The 22,159-nt window shown below is 39.7% G+C and overlaps 1 protein-coding gene across 6 annotated transcripts in view; it reads left to right on the forward strand.

Moving 5' to 3' along the window:
• cobl (cordon-bleu WH2 repeat protein) overlaps window positions 1-22,159 on the forward strand; it is a 43,120-nt gene that overhangs the window by 9,088 nt on the left and 11,873 nt on the right. For 4 of the 6 annotated variants that reach the window (XM_061675245.1, XM_061675246.1, XM_061675247.1 and 1 more), the window contains exons 4-11: window positions 1,734-1,944; window positions 3,129-3,357; window positions 4,696-4,740; window positions 5,444-5,532; window positions 5,698-5,766; window positions 8,262-8,447; window positions 15,693-16,296; window positions 21,992-22,141. In XM_061675245.1, coding sequence (XP_061531229.1) covers window positions 1,734-1,944; window positions 3,129-3,357; window positions 4,696-4,740; window positions 5,444-5,532; window positions 5,698-5,766; window positions 8,262-8,447; window positions 15,693-16,296; window positions 21,992-22,141 — 1,583 coding nt within the window. The remainder of the gene's footprint in view (window positions 1-1,733; window positions 1,945-3,128; window positions 3,358-4,695; window positions 4,741-5,443; window positions 5,533-5,697; window positions 5,767-8,261; window positions 8,448-15,692; window positions 16,297-21,991; window positions 22,142-22,159) is intronic. The other 2 variants (XM_061675249.1, XM_061675248.1) reach the window with 1 other exon arrangement.

The raw sequence follows: 22,159 nt of genomic DNA on the forward strand, positions 1-22,159 counted from the left end.
TAGCGGTTCACTTTTTGCTGTTTGGTTTTCCCTAACTTTTTAGGGAAAAAAAAAAAAAAACTTATAAAACTTATATAAGTTTTAAACTTATATCATGGCTTATTCGCTATATTGCTGAATTTTGCATTTTTTTTTTTTTTTTTTTTTTGTTTGTTTGTTTTTTCTCTTCTCCACACGAAATGTTACTGCAGAGCAATAAGCCCGAAGCAGGTCGAAAGACTGCGTAAAAGACAGAAAATGTCACACTTAAGCTAAAGTGCAATGTGCCTATTGCAAAGTACAACTGTCTTAAGTTACACAACTGCACTTCTACGGTAAAGTAAACATCATTAGCTAATTTGATCTAACCTGCCACTGCTAGTTAGAACGAATTGCAATCTCTCCACTCTTGGTCAAGAATAGATGCAGCCGCCGGTGTACCTTCAATCACTTTGACTTTCATGCATATTCCTTTTTATCACAGAAATAACAGCCTTTACTTTGTTGTCTGCTATGGTGCGAATGCAAAATGGCTGCCACATCCTGGCACTTCAGCTCAGAGATCCCTCTGGTGTATTGCAACAACATAGTAAGGCCCTCTCCAGTGGCGTGAACGGGAAAGACAAAGAAGGACCGTTTGTAAAAGAAGCACAAAAAAAAACTAAGATGCATTTGTATTAGTTTTCATGGAATGGGCATATTAAGCAATAGGAGAAAAATCCAATATATACAAAAATGGAATTAGCATCTTCAAAAAAAAATCCGGAAACTTCATTTCGGACACACAACAATAAAGACAGTTTGGCAATAAAAAAAAATTATTCGTAGAGACAATTCTGACCTTTTGATGGGTAACAACTGCCAATTATTAAAAATATGATGGATAACTGCAAATTATTCAAATACTCATTTCGCTAAAATAATTAATTTTCAAAAGAAAATTCAGTGGGTCATATCTTTACCATTATTAATCAAATTATATCAAAATGACCAATATGGGACAGGGTGGCTGCACTTTTCAGCAAGACAATAAATAGGGATAATAAAGTGTTTTATAATTCTTGATCCTCAAATAATTTTTGACGAAAGCATGTTAAGACACCAGGGAAGTGTTTTAACTTGAAAAATCACAATATGTCTCGTATGTTTGAAGCAGAAGGTCTGGCACTCCCGTCACAAGATCTGGCGGTCTCCCACAAAACGCCACACGATGGCTCTTGCTTTCTTTATTTTAGGATTGGCAGTTTTAACAACTGGCATCCTAAAGTCAAGGGCCTATCCGCTGTTTCGCACATACACACGCACACGCAGGAGCTGTTTCTCCATTTGTCTTGTTTTTTCCTTTTGTTTTTTTTACATTTGAACATGCTCAATTTAAATTTCTTGGCTTTAAGTTAATTTTACATTGACGTGTGCAGTGACGCTGTACATTTGCTTTTATGCAGCAGAAACCAAGAAATTCAAGTCCTTAATACTGAATTAATATGAAGTGTAACTGATTATTACTCTTATTTCTTTTAATCAGGTGAAAGTGTGTCTGTTTTGATTGAAGTAATTGGTATTTACTCGTACGAATGCTGCATTGTCTTCGTAACCCAATCTTCTCATGATATCTCTCCTGTGGTTCTTCCAAACTGCCTCCCTCCATTCCACCTCACCATTCTCTTCTTCCTTCTCTTTCACTTTTAACACTACCCCCCCCCCTCCCCCCCTCCCCCCCCCACCTTCACTCTTGTTTCTTTGCCCTTTCTCAGTAAGCCGCTGATGGACTTGCTGGTGGACCTGTGCAGCCGCTACCATCTCAGTCCAGCACTGCACACCCTGGATCTGTTGTCGCCCGAAGGCCACCCTTTGGGGTTCAAGCCCAACGTGTTGCTGGGCTCACTCAATGTGGCCTGCGTCCTCATCAAGGAGAAAGCCTGCGAAGAGAAAGCGGTGCGCAGACCGGCACCAAAGGTCCCTGAGGTGAATGAGCAATTATTGATATTGCTGTTGTCGGGGATTCCGAAGTTGAGATCATGTCTTTAAAATGATGGCGTTTTATGCCGTAGTAGTCGTGATCATAGTGATTGTACAACAAAATGTGTGGGCGTTTCTTATTTTTACTGTGTATAGCTCCTTATGCTGAAGGCCTTTATTATATCTACCCCAAATGCACCGTTTGCCTCTGATCACTGGCAGAAAGCAAGTCCTGTAAGGCTCCATGGTAAGATAGAATTTGGGTGCAGCGTGTGTGTGATTTTTTTAATCTTATTTTGTGTTTCCCCTTATTATATCCTGCTCACCTATAATGCTCTTTCGCTCTCTCCTTTTTTGCAACGCCTCTTCTACAGTTTGAATATTTGATGAGCGCCTTGCCTTTGGTTACCATGCATTATTTCTCTCCCCCTCTCAGGACTCGCTACCTGCTCTCACTCGATGTGAACCTCTACTAGCATAAGGCCAGAGACTGATGTCACTATTTCAGTCTCCTCTTTTCTCCCTCTTTTCTCTCATACCAACCAGTAATTCGGTAATATTTCAATATAAAGTAGTATTGTAAATCTGACTGTCTAGTGTGACTTTGCACTAGACGACGGGTGTCAAACCTTTTTAAACATTTTTAAATTTGTTTATGTTATTTTTAGTTTTTCGTCTCGGGCCGCATTGTAGTTATGATTTCCCTCAGAGGGCCGTTAAGAACAGTGAAACCATATAAATGTTTAATCACCAAAACATTATTACCATTACACAGCAAATTGAGGGATGACTAGTTTTGAAAGCAGAAGACAAGGATAATAGTTTGTTCAAGTATTGTTTAAGTTACTGTAAAAGAAGGGTTTGGTAACAGACAAATGCAATCTCTCAACATTATTGTTTATTATTATGACAATTTTGAATTTGGGTACAGATTTTAGCAATAATCACGGAAGTTGACAAGCAAGATTTTCTTTCACGGGCCACATAAAATGATGTCAAGTGCATAGATCTCACACTCAAGGCCAATTATTTAAATTAGTTAACCTATATAAAACAGAATAACGTATGGACTGAGTATTACAGAAGCCTGTGCTTCGTGAAATGTAGCACCTAACCTCATTTGATTGTTAAATGTCAATGTTCTTTTTTTTTGTGTGTGTGTGTGTGTCCACTCTCCCTCTCTGCGTCAGAAAACAGTGCGTTTGATGGTGAACTATCACAGTAGCCAGAAGGCGGTGGTACGGGTCAACCCATTGGTACCCCTCCAGGCTCTGATACCGGTCATCTGTGAAAAGTGTGAGTTTGACGCTGCATGTGTCCAGCTCCTGAAGGACGACGTCAGCCGCCAAAAGTTACCGCTGGACAAATCTTTAACGCAGCTGGGAATCAATGAGCTCTATGTTCTCGACAAGAGTCTAGGTAAATATTGACAACCCAAACCACTTCTTTTTGGTTTTGAACTGCAATGGTGCCTTGATACTTAGTTTTTTGAGATACGATCTGTCATTTGGCTTTCTTTTTTTTTTTTTTTTTTTTTTTTTTTGCTTTGACTTGCAAGCGCAAACTTGAGATATACCGGTAAGTGCTGTATGATAGCAATGAACTCTGTTCAACTCACTTCACAATAAGCAGCAATTTGGCAAATTTTGGAAAATTCTGTTGAATACCACTCCCAGTTGAAGTTTATTCTAAATCAAAACCAAGAGAATTACGTGTATTTAAAACCACTGCATAGCTTTGCCTTTGTCTGCTTAGCTTCATGCTACAGTTGGCATCGGTAGTCGCGGTTTTAGAAGTAACTGATTTTTTTTAAAACACAAACGGTGGAGCAACAAATACAACTGGAATACTCACAGGCGTATATTCTTTATCCTCTACAAAACAATCACTTATACAGTGTTACAGCATCTAACTGAGTCACTTACAGTCGTTGTAGAAGAGAAAGTACTATTCTTCATTTGTCTGCATGACCGTATTATACAGCCTCCCGGTGGCTAAGGTGCGCACACCAGGAGCAGCACAATTAATTGGATTGCGCCATTAAGGCATGATGCACAAACTATTTCGTTCTTTATGTTCTTTTCAATTATGTTACTTTGTTTTGATAATGTACAATATTATAAAATGCTATTTTCTTTATTAACAGCTATTGTGGTTTTTGGGCAGGGGTGGCTGGAACTGATTAATACAATTTACATTCATTATAATGGGGTAAGATGATTTGAGATGTGCATGTTTTGCGTCACGAGAGTCGGTCACGGAACAAATTAAATTCATATCTCAAGGCACCGAGGTATTTCACTTTTTTTCTGCCAAAAATGAAAATGCAGACACTGAATTGGACCGGCATAATAATTCTGTATCCAGATCTGGAGCACAATCCTATTTAATTAACAATCAAATGATCTTTAGGTCTTGCCAAAGTCAACACCAAATTGAAATAATTCTGGAAACAAATGTTCAACGTACAAAAGGCAAAGTGATGAATGTGTCCTCTTAGCGGTTTCTGCTGGTTTTGGTTAAAATGGTGCCAAATATTAAAAGGTTATTTTTTTGGGCTACTCCACCAAGTTCATCATGTGATGTGCAGTTAGCCTGAAATTTGTGATCTTAGTGATCTGGAAAGTACCCCAAGAGAACCTAAATAAAGGTAACTGTGTCATGATACACCGGCAATGAATGGATAGATGCCTGTATTGATTTGTCACCAAAGTTGATCTCAGCTAATTAATGTTTTTATTCATTTGTTTTTCCCAGTTCTGCAGCCTAAAATGGCTTCCACTCCGGCTCTAAACTATTCAGGTATCAGTCAACCATAACTGTGTGGCTGTAGATATCCTAACAAAATACTGCTTGCTAATCAACCTGGCTTTTTTTTCTTTCGTGTAGAGCAATGTTTCCCAACCATGATTGAGCCAAGTCACCCATTTTGCATCTCATGGCACACCACAAAACAAAAGTGACCGATTTTGTTAGATGAATGGCAACAGGTGGATACTGGGTCAATTGTACTTTCTGCCATCTAATGGAAGAGCATTCATAATTGTTCTGCCTGTCACTAATCGCTTTGATAGCTGCACATAGATATTTGTAATTAGTAAATTACGTTTTCCACCCGTCCAAACTATGTAACATGGCACCCTGGTTGGGAATCATGAGTGTAGAGAATGTGGTTTACCATTATGACTGGCTTTCACTTAAAAGAACTTGTCGCCAATTATGATCTTGTGTCTGTGAAGTAAAAACAAATTGATACAAGTTGTAGTTATCCATATTGCCCTTTGAAGGGTGAGTGTGCTTAAAAACAAGTAGAAATCATACACTTGTGGCGCCCTCTGTTGATAAAAAACATGCAATGTAGCTCTGCGTGTCAGTTTCAGTTTGAGTCATTCCAGTTGAAATTGTAAGAATGGACCCTTATTCAACATTTCTGTTCAGACTAATGCCACCTGTATGAATTTAAAGGTGTCAATGATATTTTTACCCCTCATCCTCCTTTTCCCAGACTCCTTCCACTCCAGCACTAACAGTTTGGACAGGGGCGCTAAGAAAGGCTTTTTTGGTTTATTCCAGTTTGGCAGGAGGAAGTCCAAGGTGAGATTGAACATTATACTTCTTAGGTTAACATTGAGTGGTGCAGGGTTGTTGTTTTGTTTTTTTAAAATTATTCTTATTATTACGCTGCCTTATAAATCTTGGCCTGGTAATGCATGGCTTAAAAGCAGAATTTTGCATGTTTGCTCTGTCTTCCGTTTCCAGACCGAGACCACATCTGTGGGCATGGATGAGCCTTATGATAGAATAATCCAAAATGAAGGCCGCAGCTCCGTAAGTGTTGCCAAGACATAACAGAATCTACATTTTGCTCCGAATCCACACAGTATCTGTTATGATCTCTAACTGCTGTTTTGTATATTTAGAGTCATCAGAACCAATTTGCAGGCATATTTACAGTAGATAATTAAGATCATCGCTGATACACATTGTGGGGTTAATTAGTACTCGAGATACCATGCATATAAACTCTGCACATGGCAATAAACATGGGGTCCGTACAATATCAAAATATTTTACTGAAATAAAAAAAATTTAAAAGCGGTTTGTAGTTAAAGTGGTAATAAGTTGCATTCATGTAAAATAGTACTGGTTAGGCACCTACCAATAATTAATAATTCTGAAGCTTAAAATACACGCTGAATGTGTGAATGTTTTTCAGGGGTGTGTTGACTTTTTATCTTAAACAGTTGCCTTTTAGACAACCGTTTGAAAGTTATCTCGGAGGACAAAAAAATATTCGTAGTTCAAAAGTGCTCTTAAGAAAAACGATTGGGAATGGGAATTGTTGACAGTGTCAGTGACACTACTATTTGAAAAGGATTCTTTTGCATGGCTGCAATAAAACATGACGTTGTGCATGATCTCGGTGTACTGTAGAGGGCAGAAAATAACCACAAAGTCTACATCAGTAGGGACTTGCTTCAGCGTTTGTGCACTTTCTTGCAACTATGTATGTCAGTGTCAAACGTCAGGGCATTTCAAACCAATGTGAAATTATTTTAGTCGTGCACACTGTTAAAAATGTGGATGTAGTCCCTTTTTGTTTAGCATACATTTGTGTGATTCATTCGTATGCTTAAAGATGCATGAAGTAGCTCTGCAGCTGTTCTTTCCACAACCTGTCACATTAGTTTGATTATAAAGCCATGGACCTCAGTTGAGCCATAGCCATCTGGGGCTGACCTCAGATCTGTTTACCGTTCGATTATATCAGCTGCCCGCCTCATGCTAAATCACTCTGCTGACCTACCAAGCTCAAAGCTTCTGCTCAACTTTCATTGCCCTCTCCTTTGTGTCCCTCAGCATGGAGCTAATGTCTTTGTTAATGCTACTGTTCTTCCAGTTTTAACATCACTTTATGATATCATCAGTCTTATCTTTTTGAATAGCTACCATACTCGTTCAATCTATAAATGGAAATTGTGAACACATTTTAAATTATATATTTGTCAATTTGTTACATACATTGCGTTATTCAGTGAAAGTTTGAAAATGAATAGAAAGCTAAGTGGTGGGAACTGGTGCTTTTTATTTCAATGTATTGTTTCTTTATTTCTTTATTATTATTATTATTACATATATATATATTTTTTTTTTTTTGCTTAGCCATATCTGACTTTCTAGTGGTCTTTAATGCAGATGGGTATCTGTTTCTGACCACACATATTTTTGTGCACACGCATACTCAGGCTTATCGGCAAGCAGGCATCATATTACTCGAGCTTGGCTACTTCAGCACTAAAAGCCCAACCTCTTATCTGTAATTGTTCATTTAGAGGCCTAACCACGTCACCGGGTGTGGTCTTAAAACGCTCATGCAGAGAAACATGGTAGATTATCTCAGAAAAATGTTCGGATCATGATCACGACTAAAACATTACATAGTGAAATGTTGGAACATTCCGGATGCATGCCACATTGAAATCTGTCTCGTCACTCCAGCTGGCACGCGAGCGGCGTGTACTTGCCCTTCCGAAGGGGCAGTGGCTGGCTCCGACGGCAAAAGTTGTTTGAGGTTATACCGGAGTTGAGTTTAGTTGCACCTCAGCATTTAGAGTTTGGATTCCTCCCAAATGCAGGGGCACATTTTCCCAGTTATGTTTTCATCTCTTGCTCCTGACACCTTTCCGATTGTTTACCACAGAGTGAGGAAGTAGAGAGCAGGTGAAAAAGTCAGACAGAGTTCATATAACTTTGAACAAAAGATTTTTTTATTTTTTTTAGGGGTCCAAATGGAAGTTGCATCAAGGCTTCACTTTATTTATTTTTGTTACATCAGACTCCATTTGACACACACCCCACCTCCAAGTTTTTCTTCTCTTACTCTGTCAATCAGACAGCACAGTGAGCAAGATTCATAATTTACATTTTTCCTGGACTTTGTTCTTATTCAAAGAGTTTCAGATATGTCAGTGTGGCTGTCAGCACTGAATTTCACATTCTGATGAAACTTGTCAATGTAAATGAAAAGGTTAACTGTATCATCTGTGAGATAGTTTCTACTCGTAAGTAATTCAAGGCCACATGGTGTTTATCTACTGATACATACTTAAATAAACCTGAACAAATATCGGATGTATTGTACGCTGTTTAACTTGAGAAAAGGAGCGAGAGCTTGTTGCATGAGTCTAAAACTGCCTGGTAGATAATTCGTATTTTCCTTCAGACTTTGCCCAATAAACGAATCTATTATGTCTTACTTGTTTGTGTGTATTTTCAGATCGATATTTTGGAAATTTGACTTCACACCCTTTTTACATCCCTAGGCACAGTCCCCAGTCCGAGCTGCTCCCAACAGAGAGGATCAACCGAGTACCTTGGGCCAATCTCATTCAGTCATGAATGTTTTCAGGACGTCACCAAAGTGTGACACCAAGAAGAGGAGAGCTCCAGCACCACCTCCTGGGGCCCTGACCTTCTCGACGCGACAAAGTAATCCGGAGGGTTATCAGGTGAGCAAGTAGATAGGAGTGGAGAAGTTTAACAATTACATTTGTCATACAATGATGCGCATTACTCAGGAAAACGTACTGCAAATGGAATGTTCAGTGAGTGATATTATGTTGCACTATTGACTGGAAAGCTCTGCCTTCCTGTTTGGAAATTTGTTATATATAGGATTCCCAGCCCGTGTATTGTAGTGTGTCAAGGACAGAAGAAAAGAGTGTCTTAAAATTCTGCTAAACCAACCAAACCCAACACGTTTGAACTAGTGCCTGAAACACTCATTTGGCAGACATTAAACATTTTTTTGTCTCTGGGGCATTCAAGGTGATTGCTAAACCCCTTTTTAAACTTTAGGTTTTTGATATGGTAAAATCTTGGTTCAGACCTCTTATTAGAAGTTAGTCATCGGACTGAGATACTAAATCAGAAGCATTCAAACATTCGTAATTATTTCAAACGCATCGGCTCTCATAAATTGGATGGCACATCTCTTATTTGCATTCTGTACTTGACAGCCTATTTGGACGCTTTGAGTTGGGGTGGCCAGAGTTATCGTGTAAGCAACGTCTCCCTGCTGTCTCATTATTTATGGTTGCATCAGTATACTGGGAAATGTTGTTTAGCAACAGAGGCCCTTGTTGCCTTCCACTGAAAACCATTTTTGTTTACGATGTGTGTGATCTTGGTCTATGCGTTAATTTGTCAGTTTGCTCCCCGAACAATTGAGAAAGAGATGAAATGTCGAGGTAAAAACAGCCAATTCAGGGTGGCAAGAGAGAGTGAACAAGAAATAATGACCATGTTAGTTAGTCATCTGCAACGACCTTAAGACATACTGGGAAAGTAAGTTCAAACAACCTCATCACCGCCCTGCCATAGATGCAGCTTCTATTTGTGGCCGCTGCGGTTGAACTACATATCTTGGCTTTGCTTGTTTATTCGTCATTGTCACACACTTCGACATCAATTGCACTTTATGTACTCACAGAGAGAAACTGCAATCTGTTCAGCCGTCATATTAAGAGCGATGGAAATACCACAGTAAAAATAGTGAGACACTACCACAAGTCTGAAGGTCGACCTAAGAGAATGAATTAGGAAAGTCACCTCAGGATTTGTTGACTGGTTTAATAATAGATTTATCTATCTTGCTCTAATACCTTGTCTGAACTGTTAGCCCATCAGTCTCATGGATATTCATAGCTGTCCATGCGTAGCGAGGTCGTGCTGAACTGCGCGTGCCTCACGTGTTGACATTTTGTAGCTGAACAAAATGTATGTTACAACAACTAATATAGATAACAAAAGAATAACTGAAGAGAGTGATAAAAGAAGGTACTGTGTTCTCTTGCAAGGGTTTTCATGCAGGAACCTTACTTCTACAGTGCAACATGAGCATTGGAAACGCTTTGGAGCTTGTCGTTGTAAAGTAGTACAGCATGAAATCTCGCGCCACCCTTACCTTATAGAAGGACTTGACAGGATCAAAGTTCACAGTAATGTAAAAGCGTAGAGTCTAATAACTGAAAAATAAATAATAAAACTAATTCTGCTTTATTTATTAAAATAATAAAAAATGGGTGCATCATATAACCTTCATTTGCTCTTCTAGCATTTTGCCAGTAACATTTTAGCATTGTTCACTTTCATACAAGCGTAAAAGTTAACCACTTTTTTATAACAATGATACTCGTCTTAAGTCTAATGACACTGCCTTAGCTTTAATACAAAGTGACAAACGGTATGTTAAAGCAGAACAAGGCTGAAAACCACTTACCGTAATTTCTTGTGTATAATGCGCACCCCCAAAGTTGACCTCAAAATTCTGGAAAACCCTTCAACCTATGTAGAATGCATTTTTACAATGCATGATTTTTCTTCTACCCATATCATCAAAACATGAAGTATTATCAGTATTTTGTTACTTTTTTCAAAGAATTATTCTGAAGTTAAGCACTTTATTTGAATACATAATACTTTGTTTTATTTACTTGCTCTTATTTTGAAATTCACAGCCCTACATTTATTTAGGGGGACTTTGACTAAGGTCCTAGTTCCAGCTCAAGAAAATCTGGCCCAAAGCAGGGTGCTGCCACCACCATGCGGCACTGTGTGTAAGGACGGGTGTTTTTGTTGTTGAGAAGCAGTGTCGTGTTTGCGTAATCATAACTTTTGGAATTCTGGCCAAAGAATTGAACCTTGGTTTCTTCCAACGATAACACATTCATTGGGAGATTTTAAGTATTTTTCTTTTCTAGATAGGATAAGGCCTCTGTCTTGCCAGACATACAACAAGAAAGATGGGAGATTGTTGTTAAATGTATTAAACAGCCAGTATTTGCCATAAATTCCTGCAGCTCCTTCAATATTGCTTTTGGCCTTTTGGCAGCCTCCCTGAACAGTTTTCTACACGTCATTTAATCCATTTTAGAGGGACGTCCGGCCTATTTTTCTATTACCAAAACCTTGCATTTAAATGTTCTATTACAAAAAGCTGGTATTTGAGCAGTGGTGTGTAGAGTTATTATATCCACTGAATACTCATGATACTCTCAGGCATGGTAGCCATCTATCATCCCAACTGACTTTTTTCCTGATTTGAAAAATATAATGCTGCCTGTTCATTCTGCAAAGACGTTTTGAATTCCTTGTTTGCTACACTTTTGTTTTTCTGCATGCTACTTTCTTTCCTGTGTCTGAATGGCTTCTTGTTTGATTGAGCTGGCTGTCTTCCTTCCTGATATCTCTGTGGAGAAATAAATCTTGAATAGCAGAGGGAGGCTTGTTTTTCATAGTCATCAGTCAGGCCAGTAATTGTCTTGAACAGCATTTATCTTTAATCTCCATTAATGCTTAGCTCTGGTTCAATCCCCAGAAGTATGTTTTTCCTTCTTGTACAATAGTGGTCCTGTTATTGTTTATATAGCTGAACCTTTTTTCTTTGTTTGTTTTTGCTCACCAGAATGAATGTTTGTGTTGCTGTTTTTTTAATATAAGTATTCCTTGTGATACATTTGCTCTGCGTTGTCCCTTGAACAACACTTGTTGACTGGCAATACTCCACTAAGCAACAGAAATACCAAGGCTCGTCGACTGTAAACACTTGAGGTTTTTTTTTTAACTTTAAAGCCCTGTTCTAGTTTTGGTAATATCTCTTATTCTCAGTCAGATAACAATTATGGAGAGAAAACAAGTTTGCAAGTGAAAAATAACAAACAGTTCCTGTGAATTTTGAGTTTAGGGAGAAACGGGTGAGGATATTTTCCAGATTGCCAATTAGATCTGCTTTGTTTTGTATTGTTTCCAAACAAAACTCATCTTTTTAATTTCCAGCCACATGGTAAACGAGTGGTTAGCACATCTGCTAACCAATCCATGCTCCAACCTTGCTGTGTGGAGTTTCCATGTTCTTCCATGCCTCTTAGGTTAATTTAAGACTTAGACTTAAATTGCCTTTAGGTGTGAATGTGAATATAAATTTTTTTTTTTAGTCTGTATGTTGCCTGTGTTTGGCTGGCACCCAGCCCCAGTGTGTAGCCCCCGCCTCTCGCCCCCAGTCAGGTGCAATAGGCTCCAGCTCAACCCGCAACCCCAGTGAGGATAAGCGGTACCGAAAATGGATGGATGGATTTTAATTTCCTTTCATTGTCCACATCCTTCTCTCCTACCTCGACCTTACCAGTTTACCTGCCGTCAAAACAGCAGTACGGATGACAGCATCTCAACTGCACTACACCCTGCTCTCCTCCGTCTGGACCAGAGCGATGCATTCGTGCAAATGTTTTTTGTTGACTTCAGCTCACCGTCATCCCTTTCAATCTGATCAGCAAACTTCCAGACCTTGGCATCGACGTCCACTCAATCCTATATGCGCCTGGATTTTAAACTTTCTGACAAACGGACTCCATCATGTTAGACTGCAGACTGTTCCCTCTTCACTCACAAGTGCAAACCTCTACAGAGTTGAAGATGAGATGGGAGCCAGATTGAAGTCTCCATTGAGCAGTCTCACGGTGCAGATGGACAATGACCGGAAGCGTACTGCCAAAGACACAGAGTATTATTCAGGCAAAGAAGTGGAATTTATGCAATGGCAAAGTCAATCACTTGACCCAAATCCAATTGAGCATGCATTTCACTTGCTGAAGACTAGAGTAAAGTGACGTGATTGTAATAAATGTTGAAGTCAGCCCCAAGTATCACTGTTTTGAGTTAAAAAATGACAGTTTTTTTCCTCATGCTTATGATTGAGCATTTCAAAGCATTTTCTTTTTTTTCTTTCTTGATCTGTACGTTCTTCTAGTAATTTTAGTAAGCTTTTATTTTTGTGTACTTTTGTTTTTTTAAATGTCTTTTGAGTTACCTTGTGTATGAAATGTGCAATATCAATAAATTTGCCTTGCCTGAAATTTTAGATTTTAAATGAAATTTGTTTCATTTTTAAACAAGTGTAAAACCGCACAATACTTGGTTGAAATGTAATATTTTAACAACAAAAATACAACTCCTCCCCTCTTGCGTCAAAAAATGTTTGCACCCCTGAATCGGCCCTGCTATCAACGCATTCTCGCTAGATCAGCGATCCCCAAAAATTTAGAATAGTCCAATGTTTTGTTCTTAGCCATTTTGGGGTGTTTTAGCTAATTTGAGTAAATTATCTCATTTGAGGACCCTTGACCTGTGTGCTGTATTGAAACTGGACAGTACATCTTGCTCTAGAATGCCTTGGTAGTCTTGAGATGTCATTGTACCCTTCACAGATAAAAATAAAAAACATTCGCAAAGCCGCCTCATCTGTGTTTCCCAGTAGGTGGTGTTCTTCCCTTTGTGTGCTTCATTTTTGCATCTGTGAACACAGAGCTGACGTGACCTATCGAAAACTGTCTGTGTGTACATACACATTTATCGATGCACGTGTACGTTTATGTGATGTTGATGTACACATGTATAGGTTTACACTACAAGCCTCTGTCATACGTGCACATGCTCCATATTAGCGCCGTCATGTTTCTCTGGTACAAAGCCCCTCACCCATCAAGAGTGCCTCAAAACAAGTGATGAATGGTCACACCACCAGGTGGAAGCCTCCATGGGTGATCCTATCTGTTCAACATGCGCCAACATGGGGCCCTTTGCCTACCAAACCATAGAGTGGAAAATTTAATAGGACATGCCAAACTGTCCTGTCAGGGCACTCTAATGGCTTTTGCATAAAAACCGCATTCCCTTTTATAACCCGCCCATGTTCTCACGTGGGTTGTTGCTGAGTTACTGCTCAATGAAGATCACAACATATCACGGGGAATGCAGGTTAAGCATAAACTCTTCCTTGTGAGTTGTTTCTGCAATTTCAATGTTGCGATCTTGAATGTGATCAAACCGAAGTCGGTCGGGTTCAGTCACGAGCTTCAAAATATAAGCCAAGAAGAGCAGCGTTCGCGTAAGCGGGCATTTTGCCGGCTTATGTTACACTCTGCAGGGAACATTCACAAACATGCTTCCGCACATGCATGTGCACATACTGTACTGGAAAGAGATTCATCCATTTCATTTTCAACTTTGGCTCACGTCCACTAGTAAAGTATGTGACAGTATTCATGTATGTACCTTATGAATGTAATTCAGGCGGGGGTGGGGAGACCACGAGGGGTGAAAGGCAAGCAGTTGGGGGGCATTTTCGATTTACATAGCATGCCATGCAGCCAGTTAATTGAGTTCACGGGTGAGCCTAGTCTTGCTGGCAAAAACCCAGTCTCTCTGTGTCTCTGTGATCTAGCCCATCTTGTCCTGCTGCATGATGAAACACTGCCTGCAGCTCCAGGCATGTTATCAGCGTTCTACACTCAAGAGTTGAATTCAGCAGTAATTGGGTTTTCTTAGAAAGACGTTATACGCTGTTGAAACCTGCCCGTAATCCTTCATGTTGGTTCACAGATTGACTTCATGAAGACCAACCAGTCCTTCAACTCGTTGATTCTCCCCCCTTTCCTCTCCCGTAGCTTAGATGTTTAACAAACAAGTACAAACAGCATGTTGTACCACAGTTGTATGTCACTTGATATCATTTTACCCTTTTGCTGTATTTACTTTGGTCCTTGCTAGTGATTTGTGTTAAAGACAGATACGGCACAGTATTTTAAATGTGTATATTTTGTTGGCACCTTTGCATAATTTTGCTTTTATCCCAGCTATTAGTGGCCTGCCAATTCAACCCTCAGGTGATCAATGGTTCAACATTAATATGTTCATTTAGCAAGAGTGCATTACATATCATCCGTGCTCTCTGTTTCCTTCCATAAATATGATACTTCAGTTATAAAATGACTGATAGTTATGCAAAGAACTACTTCATCAAATCTATTTTATTACTGACAGACAGAAGACTGTTTGTTGTTGCAACATTTAAGAGGAATGTTGGCATTGTGAATTGAACACTCAGAAGCTTGCCAAAACTCCACTTGGATTTAATTGCTTGATAGTTCACTCTTGACGTGTCATTTTACAGGCTGATTTATGGTTACACACTCACACACAAACAGGTTTTTAAAAAAAAGAGAGAGAAAAAGAAAAAAGCACAACAGTGGTGCTTTGAATTTCGAATGCCCCAAAATGAACTGTTTCCATCCTCATCATGATCTTCATCATCATCATGTGAGCCATTAGAGCACCTTAGTAGACCTGGACTGTGTATCCCACTGTTGTGAGCTGATGTCTGCTGCATATTTTGCTGCTGTCAGTTAAGACAAAAAAGGACTTCTGCAAACTTTGTTTCACAACCGCCATTAAAAGGATTGAAGGTGTTTTTGCAAAGAGAAAAACTCTGAGAAAAGAGGACTATCCACTGAAGCATATAACTTGTCCGGGGACTTTTGTTCAATTTCAGTGGCATGATAGTTGGGGATGATCTCCAGCAGCAATATAGATGATGTGTCTGTTCTTTTAAGCCATGTTTACCGCTGTCAATGGTTTTATTTAGGTTGATTAAGTGGTTAACTTCTGCTAATACTTGTATGACTCTAAATGATTAAATATAAATATGTACTGTATATCACACAAGTGTTAAAGGTTTTATGATCATGGCAGCTTGGATTCTGCAATAAATGATTCCAAATATAACTGATCTCAATCTGAATTTTTTTCAAATCGAAGTCGGACTATGAATTTGAGGTACATTCTTTTTTTTTTTTTTTTTTTTTTTTTTTTCTCTCTCTCTTTCTCCTGACAATCTTCCCTTTTTTGTTTTCCATTAGATGGTCTCAAGCTCAGAAAGCCAACAGAGGAAAAGAAAGGCTCCAGCCCCTCCTTCAACCCCAGATTCCATCTGCATAGACCCTTATTGTGCGTCTACCTCCGCTACTCCCACCCCTGATAGCCCAGCAAGTGAAAAACATTCTCCAGCCTTCTGCACAAAGATGGTCCAGACAACCACAATCTCTTCCACCACTGTAAAAACAACAGTGAAGACACAATCCCTGAAGATCAAGGTTCAGCCTCCATCTGGCTTCACTGTCGCACCAGTCAGTGCCTCCCCGACTCCAAGCAGCAGCACTGCTGACAGCCACGTTCTTCAGGACTCGAGCTCTGAACTTAGCCACAGCCTTGACTCCGATCCTGACACAGATGACGCAGTTTCCCGGTATAGTAGCCTCACCAGCAGTACTGCAAGCGGGTCAGTTCACATGAAACTCCCTATGAAACGTTCCAGCACCAAAATGAAGGAATTGGACAAGAATGGCAGTATGATGGGCAAATTGGAAATTCGGCCTTCTTTAACTAGGATCTCCAAGACCGAGAGTGAGTCGCTCCCTAACCTTAAACCGGATGAAGTTGAGAACAACAGACACGGCACAATGGGTAAATATGAAAACAACATGGTACAAATATAACACTCAACAGGAACAAACGGCTTGGGCATGGAATAATGTACATTTCGTTTGGTCATTATTCAAATTGATTCCTCTCATAATTTCTATTTTACTGTGCTAACGTTCATATTTTGGACCTTTTCAAGCTACAGACAGTAGTGATAAAGTTAAGGACGTTTTTATGATAAAGCTGTGATCATTCCTTTTATGGAAACTATTTGTCTGTGAATAACGTTATCACGTTAGGGCTTTTATGATTTAATTTCCATCAGTTTGCGCCTCACAATTTTCTTTTTCAGTTTGAGAAACATTGATTTTCAAAGGAAATTATTCAGTTTGATTAATGAGATGGTGACATTTAAGGTTAACACACTTGTGTTGCTGCAGTCTGCACTATAGTATTTAAAACACAATCATTCTAACCTGGAGAATGATTGTCTCATGCGTCAAGTAACGAGTAGAGCTATTTTTTTTATCTTATTTTTGAAAGACTACATTCCTTTTCTCTTGCCCTCACTTATCAATCCCTTCTTTTTATCCTTTTTTCCCTCTCTTTGCCCTTCTCTCCTTTCTGCATGCAGCCACTCACATAATCCCTCAAAGCTGGCAGATGCTAAGACAAACACATCCATCACAGATTTAAACAGAATCTACTTGAACCTCAGCAAGACCTATTGATCAGGTCTTTTTTCATAGCAGAGTGAGACTGCAGCAGAGGGCTGTCATGTGTGACGGAGGCTCAGACGATAGAGTTGTAGACCTTAAAAAGGGCTGAGGAAGGTGAGAGAATGATGGAGTTCAAGGAATGGAGCATGGGAAGGTTTAGGAAGCGGGATGAATATGATTGAGGAAGAATCGGGTCTGGAGCCGTTTCAAAGAGATGATGTTCAACAAGAGGATAAAAATAAGAAGGATAAAGCTTGATGGAGTTAGTTTATTAGTCTGGAAGAGAGCAAACGGCATGAGAACACCGAGCTACCCGTGTTTTCTGCTGATAGAAAAACTATTCTCTTTCGTTTGGCATTTTCTGGATTTTCAGTCTCTCATGCACAAACCTAAACGTCACGTATAACACACCCTCTTAATTACAAGTTACAACCATATGGCATCTAACTAGTTGTCAGCTGGAAGATAGCAGGAGAAGCTAATGTAGCAATCAAACTTTCAAACAGTGATACTTGTCAAACAGCATCAACAGACAAACAAAAAGATCGTAGCTGGGGATAGAAACATGAAGTGCGCAGACATATTTAAGTTGCCAGCAGTTATCAGCAGCTTATTGTGTATTTAATAAAGGTACCCAGTCACGTTGTCTGTTGCCACATCAGCCAAGAGCAGAGACAATGCTCCAGTAACGCACGTATTGCTCTTCCGACAGAGCCATGCAAGACTCATTGCGTCGCATTTAATGGCAATGAGAGGAGCCGCTTTGATTGGTTCACGCCCACAACGGCGCAGACCGCCTTTATTTGTATTTTAGTTTTTATTTTTGTATTTTTTTAATACCCCAGCATGCGCACGTCTGAAATTACGAAAATCCGGTCCAAGCCATCTCCGCTCAGATTTACGTCACCCGCCGCACCAGATTTATGCCGGTCATGAAAAGAGAGCCCAAATTTTTTACACAATATTGGTAATGTTGGGGGGTCTTGAATTTCCAAGTACTACCGGTATTACTGTGTTGACATGAGTCATACTTGCGTCTAAGGTGGGTTATGATAGGATGGTCTGTCATCTCATCCCTGAATGATGTTTCACTCCAGCCTGATCGTCTACAATAGAGTAAAAATATAAAGTAACACTACATGCTGACTAAGACTGCACACTGATGTATAGCAAGCCCAATGAGGGACGTTGAATGGCTGTATATGAATATTGCTCTCTTGAATTGTGGTATTTCCCCTGTCATCTGGATTGATTGCAGTCCTACATTAACCATAACAGCATTTTTCATTTTTATTATTATTTTTTTTTCTTCCCAAAATTAACCCTTTAAGGAAAGGCAAAAGTGGCATTTATGGCACCCATTTAAATCCTGCAAGGATTCACCTTGTACTTAGTTGATAGGACAGATACGTGGGCCTCTAAAATTCAACTTTTTATTCTGAAATGTACTGGAATAGTTCAGGATTCCACTGAAATATCTTATACAGGCAGATTTCAATACACAAAACATTTTATAGCAGTGTTACTGTCTTCAATGCCAAAATAAGTATGAAGAATCACAGCTGCATCTAAATGCGCTGCCAACAGTAATAGCAACTATATTGCTTAGAGGAAATAATCTCCTTCATTCCTGCAGAGACATGAACTTTATCACCATGAAATAGCATGTAAGTATAAAGGAGCCTATTGTGTCAATAAGGAGCACTCACTAGGAAATGTAGTAAGTAAACACTGCAATCAAGTTGTTGAGAGAAGAACTTAAAACTGTTGACAAAATCATTTACAGTATGTTGTCTTTATTACTTTCAGTTAGTGTTTCTTTGCACAATCTTTTGTTCAGCATACTCTACAGTAGACTTTACATCGATTTTATCGGCCTGATCGGTATCGGCTGATAATTAGCATTTTATGCTGATCGGCTTTAATGTCATAATTCGCCGATCATTGATCGGCTCCGCATCACCATCGTGCACAGTATATTTTAATCCAAAAGCTAGTTTATTTTTAGCCTTCTCGCGTGTCTTTTGACATAGTACTGTAAATATCTGACGGTCAATAAAGTTACGAAAACAATAAATAAATACGTCGGCGGTATGGGACAGACAGCACGTCTAACACGGACTAACACGTAATGCCCATCAGACTGCAAGACTTTTGCTCTTTCACTATTGCACTATGTCAGACTACTGGAATAACATCTTGTATTCCGATACCACCGCATCCCGTTTTTTACGATCATTGGGCTTTATCTTGTCAACTCAAATGCGACCGTAAACACACGTTGCCGTGTCGATAACTATAAGAGTGGATCGCGCCGACTGCATTACAACCCCAATGCCGATGAAGTTGGGACGTTGTGTTAAACTGGTATAATGGTACACTCGCCTGACTTTGGTGCAGGCATCGTGGATTCACTCAGTGACGGTGTGAATGTGAGTGCGAATGGTTGTCCGTGTCTTTATGTGCCCTGCGACTGACTGGCGACCAGTTCAGGGTGTAGTCCACCTTTCGCCCGAAGTTAGCTGGGATAGGCTCCAGCGTCCCGCGATCCCTAACCAGGATAAGCGGTGTTGAAAATGGATGGATGGATGATTTGCAAATCATGTTCAACCTATATTTAATTGAATACACTACAAAGACAAGATGTTTAATGTTCAAACTGATAAACTTGATTGTTTTTAGCAAATAATCATGAACTTGGAATTTTATGGTTGCCACACGTTCCAAAAAAGCTGGGACAGGTGGCAAAAAAGACGGAGAAAGTTGAGGAATGCTCATCCAACACCTGTTTGGAACATCCCACAGGTGAACAGGCTCATTGGGAACAGGTGGGTGCCGTGATTGGCTAGAAAAGGAGCTTCCCTCAATTGCTCAGTCATTCACAAGCAAAGATGGGGTGAGGTTCACCTCTTTGTTAACAACGTGCGTGAGAAACTAGTTGAACAGTTTAAGGACAATGTTCCTCGACGTACAATTGCAAGCAATTGAGGGATTTCATCATCTATGGTCCATAATATCATCAAAAAGTTCAGAGAATCTGGAGAAATCACTGCATGTAAGCAGCAAGGCCGAAAACCAACCTTGAATGCCCGTGACCTTTGATCCCTCAGACGGCACTGCATCAAAAACCGACATCATTGTGTAAAGGATATCACCACATGAGCTCAGGAACACTTCAGAAAACCAATGTCAGTAAATACAGTTTGGCGCTACATTCGTAAGTGCAGCTTGAAACTCTACTATGCAAAGCAAAAGCCATTTATCAACGACACCCAGAGCTGGGCCCGAGCTCATTGAAGACAGGACTGACGCACAGTGGAAAAGTGTTCTATGGTCCGACGAAGCCACATTTCAAATTGTTTTTGGAAATTGTGGACGTGGTGTCCTCCGGGCCAAAGAGGAAAAGAACCATCTGGACTGTTATGGACGCAAAGTTCAAAAGCCAGCATCTCTGATGGTATGGGGCTGTATTAGTGCCAATGGCATGGGTAACTTACACATCTGTGAAGGCACCATTAATGCTGAAGGGTACATGGTTTTGGAGAAACATATGCTGCCATCCAAGCATAGTCTTTTACATGGACGCCCCTGCTTATTTCAGCAAGACAATGCCAAACCACATTCTTGCACGTGTTACAACTGCGTGGCTTCGTAGTAAAAGAGTGCTGGTACTAGACTGACCTGCCTGTAGTCCAGACCTGTCTCCATTGAAAATGTGTGGCACATTATGAAGCATAAAATACAAGAACGGCGACCCCAGACTGTTGAACAGCTGAAGCTGAACATCGGGAAAGAATTCCACCTACAAAGCTTCAACAATTAGTGTCCTCATTTCCCAAACATTTTTTGAATGTTGTTAAAAGGTGATCTAACACAGTGGTAAACATGACCCTGTCCCAGCCTTTATGGAACGTGTTGCAGCCATAAAATTCTAAGTTCATGATTATTTGCTAAAAACAATCAAGTTTATCAGTTACAACATTAAATATCTTGTCTTTGTAGTGTATTCAATTAAATATAGGTTGAACATGATTTGCAAATCATTGTATTCTGTTTTTATTTGTTTAACACAATGTCCCAACTTCATTGGAATTGGGGTTTTAGAATGGACAAAATGGGGAAAAACGTGTGTCGTGGTCACCGGTGCTCAGGACAGGAGAGGACGTTCGTTTAAGACTTGCTTGAGGTATGTTCACGTACTTTGAATAGAATACGGCTCGCAAGCAGGCAAACAAAAACGTTATGTAGCCTAGCAAGCTGGTGCTAACGGTTGTACGTAAACATGCCACCATTCTGTCGAACCATGCGCTAAAGTTTCGGTGTGGCTGAAGTAATTTAATTACAGTCAGTTAGCACCCATTATTTATGTCATGTAATGTTGGTTTGACCTGACTGATTAGAGTCCACGATGTGACTAGAGCAGCATAAAAGGTTGGAAAGTCACACTAGACCTTTTATGGAGCCAAGGAACAATTGAATTTTTCACAATTTGAAAAATCACACGGCACACCAATAAACAAAAATGTCACAAAATATGGATACATTAATTACTGTATTTACTTCCTGCCCTCTAATAGAAGCCCATTCATTTGTTCTGTCTGTCACTATACCTCACTGGCATAAATAGAGGAACAAAGATACATTATTTATTGTAAATAGATTTTTTTTGGAGCAATTATTTACATAAGTATATATAGTAAATGAACAGATCATTTAAATAGACTCATTGCTCCATCTTGTGATCGGATCGGCGATGGTTATCGTTTTTTTAGACTTGATGATCGGCCCCAAAATCCTGATCGTGTAAAGCCTACTCTACAGTATAAAACACACACAGATGACATTTTTCGAACAAATTAATTTCATATTTCAATGTTGTGATTTCTCAATGAACGCTACATTTTAAAAGTAATACGTTATTTTATGTTGGGCAGTATAGAGGTTTATAGGTAAGATATTTGTGTCAGTTGATTTGTACTAGTATAATAATATTGCTTGCATGCCATTTCCTCTTCAAGGAACAACTGATCTCCCAGCGCCACCCAAGCCCCGTCGTTCACCAGCCTGGGAACGCCCTGACCAGTCTACCCCTCCTCCGTTGTCACTTGAAACCACCAAAAGCAGAACCACACGGAGCGCCGCGCGAGAGGAGGAAGCTGCTTCTCAGTGTAGGTGCCAGATGGGCT

Source organism: Phycodurus eques, chromosome 4, assembly GCF_024500275.1.
Source record: "Phycodurus eques isolate BA_2022a chromosome 4, UOR_Pequ_1.1, whole genome shotgun sequence".
NCBI classification, from domain to species: Eukaryota; Metazoa; Chordata; class Actinopteri; order Syngnathiformes; family Syngnathidae; genus Phycodurus; species Phycodurus eques.